The sequence below is a fragment of the Vicia villosa genome, linkage group LG6 (genome assembly GCF_029867415.1).
Source record: "Vicia villosa cultivar HV-30 ecotype Madison, WI linkage group LG6, Vvil1.0, whole genome shotgun sequence".
Taxonomy (NCBI): domain Eukaryota; kingdom Viridiplantae; phylum Streptophyta; class Magnoliopsida; order Fabales; family Fabaceae; genus Vicia; species Vicia villosa.
Window position 1 is genome coordinate 125,656,189 of NC_081185.1, and position 9,333 is coordinate 125,665,521.

Below are 9,333 nucleotides of genomic sequence, written 5' to 3' on the forward strand. Positions count from 1 at the left end.
TGCGTAAAGAGGCATTTTTTAATTTTTGTTTCAGAAAAGCGCTGGCTAAATGGGACCTTTATTAGCGCTTTTAAAAAAAATGCTGGCTAAAGGGGGCCTTTAGCAGCGCTTTCATAGTAAAAACGCTGGCTAAAAGGGGGCCTTTAGCAGCGCTTTCAAAGTAAAAGCGCTGGCTAAAGGGGGCCTTTAGCAGCGCTTTTAAAAAAAAGCGTTGGCTAAAGGGGGCCTTTAACAGTGCTTTCAAAATAAAAGGGGTGCCTGAAGAGGTATTTACCAGCGCTTTTACCTTTAAAAAAAGCGCTGTCTTTACCTAAAGCAGCGCTGGAATAGACAGCGCTGTCTAAAGCAAAAAAAGCGCTGTCTGAAGTCTTCTTTGGCATAGTGATTGTAGAATCCCTTTATGGAGGTGGTTATGAATCTGATTCTAATCAATCATCAAGTGGCGATTATACAAGAACCCCATAATGGGAGAAGCTCAAGATATGGTAGATAATGGGATCAATGAAAAGACTTGGATAGAGATTTTTTGAAAAAAAAGCTTGGGAAGCTTTAGCTCAGAAGTTCTTCTAAATCCAACCAAAAGTATGAAATTAGGTCCAAAGCAGGCCTTAAGACTCTTTCCTCATGAAGAGCTTGTTCTGGAATATCATAGGAGTGACTAATGCTCCATCTTGATTAGCACTCAAGAGACTTATTACCCTTCATAAACCTGATTTCATTTTCATAGCTAAACCCAAAACGAGCTATAATAACTTTCCTGTGAATTGGTATTCTAAACCTCAATATTCTTTATGATGTTTTTGCAAGGTTGATATTAACCTTTCTATAATTAAATATACAAATCAACTGGTGGTGTTTTCTTATATTATGGATAATACTCTTTTGGCTTCCCTAGCGGTCTATGCTTCCACAAATCAATCCAAAAGAAAAGAGTCGTGGAATGATCTTCACAATCTGTTGGTCATTCATCGTTTCCCTTAGCTCTTTGTAGGTGATTTCAATGCGATTATGGGGGCACATGAACACAGAGGCAGTAAATCTCTAGCTAAATGCCTTATGAAAGACTTTCAAGCTTGGTCTGATGCTAATAACCTTATTTATATTCTAACGAAAGAAGCTTTATTCACTTGGTCCAACAAGCGTTCCTTTCCTAAATGCATCGAGAGAAGGCTTGATAGATGTACTGGGAACCATCTTTGGCTTGACTCTCGTGCACTGATTTCAGTTTCTACTCTCACCAAACTCTGTTTCGATCATTTCCATAATCTGTTGGAGTTTAAAACCAACATTCCAAAAGTGGGTGCTCAATTCAAACTTCTTAAAACTTTGGCTTTGCATAAAGATTGTTGAACTTAGATTGAAGCCTGTTGGAAGGAGGAGGTTTTCGGTTGCCCTATGTTTGTGATAACCAAGAAGCTTCAAAATCTTAAAATTAAGTTAAGAGCTTGGAATATTTGCACTTTCTATAATATCACAGAGAATGTCAAAACAACCAATGTTAGAGGATAGACTACAATCTAGAAGGGGTGAATAGATCGTAAATGAATTTTTCTTATAAAAATCCTGTTTTAAAAAATGTTTAACTATGGCGTGCGAAAACAATCCCGGATCGACAATGGTCTATCCCGAACTGCTATCGAAAAGACCGGATACGCCTAAACCGATAAAACGAATACGTAAGATGAGAGAAACAATCAATATATTTTCAGCAACTATGTTTGAGTATAAATCATACTATAGTAATTAATTTCCAATGAAATATCAAACAAAAATATACTTAGGCAATTTTTCAAACACTAGGTGTGCAACCTATTCAAATCAATTTTTTCTTCGATTTTGTTGATATGAGAAACCAATTACAATCACATAGATTGCAATCAGTTCAACGAAAACAATTTTAAGTATTAGACGGAAAATTATATCTATGTATCGATTGCACAATCAACATTTTCACAATTTGTAAGTAAACATAAAAGAGAGAGAGAGAGAGAGAGATAGATAGATAGAGAGAGAGAGAGAGAGAGTGAAAGACACAAGGATTTGTTTAGGCCGTTCCCCAGTCGACCTCGCTATGGGTACGTCTGCCCCCAATTCCAAATGAATTGCAATAATGAAAATTAACCTTCGCAAATGTAGTTTATAAGATAAAAAGTAGCAATCCAACCCTCCAAACTCTATGGTTGATGTTGATCCTATCTTCTTTTCTTCCCTTAATTTTGAGCTCGATCGAGTAATCTGATACTTCCAATTTGACTTATGGATATCTCATGATTCTAAGTTTAGATTGAAAAGCCTATTTTCCAAGCACTAGAAGAGTTGCATATGATTCCTCCATAACATGCGCGAGTAGGGGTCTCGAGACAACATCCATTAATATTAATGATGATGTAAAATAGGTTGAGGGAGCTTCATTAGAAGAGTATCTCATTTGTGAGCCAATGACGGATATTGTCAAAGTAAGACAAGATGAAGAATACCAAGAAAATGCGGTATAATGTGATGTTTTCTAAGAAGATCCAAGTATAATTTCTATTTTTCAAGACCTATCAAATTTCTCGAGTAAAACAATTGTAGCAAGTGTCTAAAAGGTCATTTTAAGTCAATTGTTGCCTTCCTAAATTGGGTAAAAAATAGATTAGAAAATCAAGTTTTACCATATATTTTGGATTCAATACAATCTCAAGAACAATGAAGTAAAGAAATTAACATAAAGCTTACCAATTTCTTGGAATATGTCCCAGACAGTTTTCCAAGTAGAGGAGTGTTGGCATCCTTCCTCTTCGAATTTCAAGGTTACCACTGATTTTGGGATGAGTAAATCTTGTGAGGATCCACCAAGTTTATACTTGTGTTACTATTAACATTCTAGATGAAAGGCTAGTCATTTGGTCAATGGTATTATAGATGCTCTAAGGGAGTGATATGTTTTTCATATAGTAAGATGTGATCAAATTAAGAACAAATTAAGCAAGATTCAATCTTCTTGATTTTTTTAGAATCTCATTTTTTCATAAGGTGAAACGAGTTTGCATATTCTAAACGAAGAAGTTAAAATCACTTCTCTTAATTATATCTTTAAGGATTATAATACTCGATACTTGAGAATTTTTTTTATTTAGATATGAGGCACGACTAAAATGGTCAAAAGGTTAGCAATATACCTGATTTGAGATTTTTTTAGCCTTGACAAACATGAATAATTCATCATAAAATAGAAAATAGAATAAGTTGGATCTGTTTGTTCTAAGAGCCGCTACAAATATATAATATGAAAATAAAGAGCACATCCTTTATTTAGGCTAGACTCAATTAAAACAAAAAATATAACCTAAAAATGTGTTAAAAATAACAATGTAAATAATCTATAAAACTGATCATCACATACTTGATACACATTCCTAACACCGTCTAATCAAGAATTTTGTAAAAATTCATTTAAATGATCTAAAATAAAAATCTTTTGCATATACTTTTAACTTATGAAGTTATTCAATAAAAATAATTTTCTACTATGATTTATAGGCAAACCAAGACTTTATCTTATCTTACTAAGTATTTTCATTTGTCTTGTTAGCAATATGGTTGTAAATAATTTCTTCTAAATTTGAATAAAACCAAAAATCTGGTGATGCCAAATTCTCATTTTTCTATAAAAGTGAAATCTGACTTTTGATTCCAAAGTAGGTAAATGAAATTTCTTCACAAATAGAAAACCTTTCATCTTACCATTCCAACCTTTCATCTTACCATTCCACAAAACAATTTATACTTATATTTTCCTTCATAGTTCAAACCAGTCAAATAGTCCTTTAATCAAATAGAAATAGTAAAGGACTATTTCCTTCACTCTTTCTCTCTCTAATATGAATGTTCTCTACACCAAAAAAAAAAACACTCTTATTTTAAACTAATATTACCCTCTTTACTTTTTTAATTCTAAAGAGTCCTAAGTGCCCTTAGCACTATGCTTCAAATAATTAATATTAAAACAAATCTGTCATGATTAAACATTGTGCTAATTTGATGTAAAGTATGCATATACCCCACTTTTTTATTAGTCTTTCTTAGACAGCTACATGTATAATAAACAATTTAAAGAAAAACAAAACACAAGTTGAACATGTTGAACATGTCTATTAAATAATTGTTTGATGTTCATTTTTTTCTCCTGGCAAAACAGACCCGGCCCGGCGGGGAAAGCCCGTTTTATCCGTATTTTTTTTTCGGGGCGGATAAGGTTTTGGGTCCGCTCTCTTTAATGTGTCCGCCCCGCTCCACCATATTTTTTTTGGGCTTTTGCGGGCATGAACTTTTTCATATAATTTTACTATTTTTAGGCCTAAAAGTTCAATGTCTGCGGGCTTTCCCCGCTCCGCCCTTACTTTTTTGCGGGACGGGATAAAGTTTTAGATCCGCACTCTCAAATATGTCTGCTCCCCACCCCATTTTTTTTCGAGCTTTTGCAGGACATATCTAAACGGGGCGGGCATGCCTGTTTACCACCCCTCCTTTTTTTTCCGCCTATACATAGTGGCTTGTGAACAAGTCCTAACACACAGTGTAGCTACCTAGTTTTCCAAACAAATGGAGTTCCTAATTAAACTTATCACTTTTCTACTATTTTCTATTCCTGCTATCACTTCCTCCCAATACTTAGGAAACAACAACCTACTCACCAATAGAAAGATTTTCCAAAAACAAGAGGAAATTTCCTCTTATGCTGTTGTATTTGATGCTGGTAGCACTGGTAGTCGTATTCATGTTTACCATTTCGACCAAAACTTGAATCTCCTTCACATTGGGAAAGGTGTTGAGTATTATAATAAGGTACCAAACAATATATAACATAACATCACTAACTGTTTTCATTATTACAAAGTACTTACCTCATATTGTACTCCTTTGTAGATAACACCTGGCTTGAGTTCATATGCTAATAATCCAGCACAGGCTGCAAAATCACTCATTCCACTTTTAGAGCAAGCAGAAGATGTGGTCCCTGACGAACTTCATCCCAAGACACCTGTTAGACTTGGGGTGCGTTTAAAAAAAATATTTGAAAATTTATATTTTCTCTGTAACAAAATCACGAAACTTATAGCAGTAGATAAATTCAAATAAGTTAATCCAAACAGACGTAAAGTAAAATGTCGCGGGTTCATTTGACTGAGTTTTATATGAAAATAATGCAGGCAACAGCAGGTTTAAGGCTTTTGAATGGAGATGCTTCTGAAAAGATATTGCAATCGGTATAACTATAAGTTTATTTTTCGAATGTTATAATTCGCAGGTTTTCTGTCCCGCGATTAAGCTTAATTTTGTGTTCATAATTAATTACTATATAGGTAAGGGATATGCTGAGCAACAGAAGTACCTTCAATGTTCAACCAGATGCAGTTTCTATAATTGATGGAACCCAAGAAGGTTCTTATCTATGGGTATGTATGAGTGTATAACTAACCAAACTGAAGATTTTGTTTGATATTAATCTATTTTGTCACATTTATTCATTCATTTGACTATGTTTGTTTCTATATGTTTTTCTAATAGGTGACAGTTAACTATGCATTGCAAAATTTGGGAAAAAAGTACACAAAAACAGTTGGAGTAATGGATCTTGGAGGTGGATCAGTTCAAATGGCATATGCAGTTTCAAAGAAAACAGCCAAAAATGCACCAAAAGTTGCAGATGGAGAAGATCCATACATCAAGAAAATTGTACTCAAGGGAATACCATATGATCTCTATGTTCACAGTTACTTACACTTCGGTAGAGAAGCATCTCGAGCCGAGATTTTGAAGCTCACTCCGAATTCTCCTAACCCTTGTCTCTTAGCCGGATTCGATGGTAATAACACAAATCAGGCTTCCCTTTGAACTTTTTGCATTATAAATATGTTAATAACATTAGGTTTTTTTTTTTTTTCGTCTTTAAAGCGATTTATACATATTCCGGAGAAGAGTTTAAGGCAACTGCTTCCACTTCTGGTGCAAACATTAATAGATGCAAAAACACAATTCGTAAAGCTCTTAAGTTGAATTCTCCATGTCCTTATCAGAATTGTACTTTTGGTGGAATTTGGAATGGTGGAGGAGGAAATGGACAGAAAAACCTCTTTGCTTCTTCATCTTTCTTTTACCTACCTGAAGATGTATGTATATATGTATTATCATTTATGATTTCAATATTTTGATTTGATGATAACCAATTTTAAATCTTGTTTCATTTTAGACCGGTATGGTTGATGCAAGCGCACCTAATTTCATACTTCGCCCGGTCGATATCGAGACTAAAGCTATAGAAGCTTGTGCATTAAAATTTGAGGATGCAAAATTGGTTTATCCGTTTCTTGATAAGAAAAAAGTAGCTGCTTATGTATGCATGGATCTGATATATCAGTATGTGTTACTGGTTGATGGATTTGGTAAGTTTGGATCAGGGCCGGCCCAATCAATCCGGAGGCCCTGTGTTAGTTAAAAATATGGGCCTATAAAAATAAAATTTTATTAATTAGAAATGATGACAAAAAATACATAGAATCGTCTCAAATAATTTTTTCTAGATTTCACATTTCACTTGTTTCTATTCTTATAATATAATAATTCACAAATTAAAAATTTATATTTTTTTATATTTATGATATCATCAAAAGTTAGATATATCCTACTAAGAACTCCATTACACTTTTATCAGACAAATTTAAGCAAATTTTATACTGATATATACAATTTATAAATGTATATTTTATTACTAGGAGCTAGTTATGAAGAAAATTGAATTAGTAAAAATAATTATAAAACATTATAAATATATTAAAACAACTTGTTAATAGTTTAATATATTATTAATTTAATCATAATAATATAATAATATATTAAGAACTCTATTCCTCAATGATACATTAAATTTTTTTATAATAGTGTGTGATATATTTTACCACCGTGCAAAAATCTAAAAAAATAATTTAAGAAGGAATGTAGTGGTGGTATGTTAAACCCACAATCCTTATCCTTATTTCAATAAAGTAAATATTTGACGTTGGGCAGCTATATCTATCAACGCATACAGTTTAACTTTCACAAAATAATATATAAAATTAACACATGTGTTGTGGCTCAAAAATTGTGAGGCCCCCAAAATGATGAGGCCCTGTGCTGTTGCTCAGGCTGCACAGCCACAGGGCCGGGCCTGGTTTGGATTATGAGAGTAGATGTAAACTAAAGTGATTATTTATGTTTTCATGAAATAATTGATTCTATTTGTTGGCAGGTCTTGATCCATTGCAAAAGATTACATCAGGGAAGGAAATTGAATACCAAGATGCTATTGTGGAAGCTGCATGGCCTCTAGGCAATGCTGTAGAAGCCATATCATCTTTACCTAAATTTGAACGATTGATGTATTTTGTTTAAGTTTCTAGATATAGTAAGTAGGTCAATCCACTAAATAAAATTTCAACTGACCCTAGTTTTTAGAGGGAGAAGTAAGTCCTACCTTCTTTCTTACCATGGAAGTGAGATGATTTTTGGGTCTTTTTGATATGGAATCGATGACTACATCATTTTTAATTCTAGCTAGTTGACGATGAATTTGTGTTGCTTGTGGTGTATTCTATCAATTTAAATGAATGAATATCTTTTCTAATAATTGTAATGTTTTTAGAAGGAGAAGTTCTACCTTCTCTCTAAGTATTTTATCCCTTCTCTTTTACTATCCAAGAGAGGTAACTTTTGGATTTTTTAAAATGGTATTACCCATCTACATTATTTTTAATTTTTGTCACGTTGAATTGGTGTTGTTTTTGACGTATTCTTGTCATTTAAATGAATGGGTATCTTTTTTAATTAAAAATATGTAATTCAATCGTTTCATAATAGAATTTAATTGGAATATACTGACAGTGTAAAAAAGTTTTATACCGTCAGTGAATCACAACCGTTAATTTGTTAGAATTGTTTGACTTTTATTTTATTTTTTAAAAAAATAATATACTTTAGTGATTGTGATGCATTGATAGGGTAAAAAGTTTTACACTAACACTGCATAGCAATTAAGCTCTTTAAAATAATCATCCCATTTTGAAGAAAAAAATATTATCCTTAGTTTACAATGCAACATTAATAGTTTATTTTCCATATATACCCCTTATTATGTTATAGAGAGACAGTACAAAAAAATGCTCTCCAGCGACGTGGAAGACACGCCGCAACACTGAAAATCACGTCACAATCAAAATATAGCGACGTGGGCTCCTATGTCGCTGGAACACGTGTGGCAAAGCAATAGCGACGTGGAAAGCACGTCAGAAGGTTGCGACGTGATTCCCACGTCGCAATTAATTTATATGGGGAACATGTCCCTGCACGCAGAGCAGGTGTGGCAGACTGATAAATTGACTTTATTAGCGACGTGGAAACCACGTCAGAATGTAGCGACACTAGTTTCACGTCGCAACCTTTAATTTTTTTTTTTTAAAATTAAATACAGACGCAGGTATAATTGTATTTATATATAATTAATTAATTAATTAATTAATATAATAAAATTTATATAATAAAATTTATAAAATATAATTTATATAATAAAATTTATATAATAAAATTTTATAAAATAAATTCATATAATAAATTTTATATAATAAATTCAATTAAATAAAACTAAAAATTTAAAACTAAGTTTTTAATGAATTAAAATGTAAAATAAGTTACATAAATATAAATTTAAAAACAAATGAAATACAAAATATTTTTATGAGACATCATCATCATTCGGAAAACAATTATCAGGATCAAAATCATCATCCACTCCGTCATCCTCCGGCTCTGGATCAGGAACATTACGATAATTTCCACCACCTTGCATAAATCGTCTCATCTGCTCCTCCATCTCAGATTGCCTCTTCAGAATGCCCTCCATCTGCCGCGCATGCTGTTCTCCATATCAGATTGCATCTTCCGCATCATCTCCATCTGTTGCTCTTGTTGGTGCCTCAGGGCCTCATTTTCGCGTCTCGCCTCACTTAACGCCAATTGCCTTACTATTTCAGCTTGTTCCCGTGTCAGAATTGGTTGACGCGATCCACCCTCTCATCTCTAATTCTTTGAAACAGATTGCGATCACCAGCTCTATAGCTTAACGCCAAATTTCCAGCCCCAAAAAAGCACCCATTAGGCCCTTTTTCTTTAATAACCTCACTCCAAATATAGTGATCAACATCAGCGTTAAGCGGCTCCCCCTCTGCTGGCATGTATTGAGGATTATTTTCCAGAAAAGTTGCAAGCAATGTATTATAATCAACATTATAGTTCATAAAGATAATAAATATAATATTT

At 33.2% G+C, this 9,333-nt stretch overlaps 1 protein-coding gene across 1 annotated transcript; it reads left to right on the forward strand.

Moving 5' to 3' along the window:
- Positions 1-4,558: 4,558 nt before the first annotated feature.
- Positions 4,559-7,638, forward strand: LOC131612294 (nucleoside-triphosphatase). Its single transcript, XM_058884098.1, has 8 exons — positions 4,559-4,827; positions 4,909-5,037; positions 5,193-5,249; positions 5,346-5,438; positions 5,551-5,848; positions 5,938-6,152; positions 6,233-6,425; positions 7,271-7,638. The coding sequence occupies exons 1-8, from the start codon at positions 4,585-4,587 to the stop codon at positions 7,411-7,413; spliced, it is 1,371 nt and encodes a 456-aa protein (XP_058740081.1). The 5' UTR covers positions 4,559-4,584; the 3' UTR covers positions 7,414-7,638.
- Positions 7,639-9,333: the final 1,695 nt, after the last annotated feature.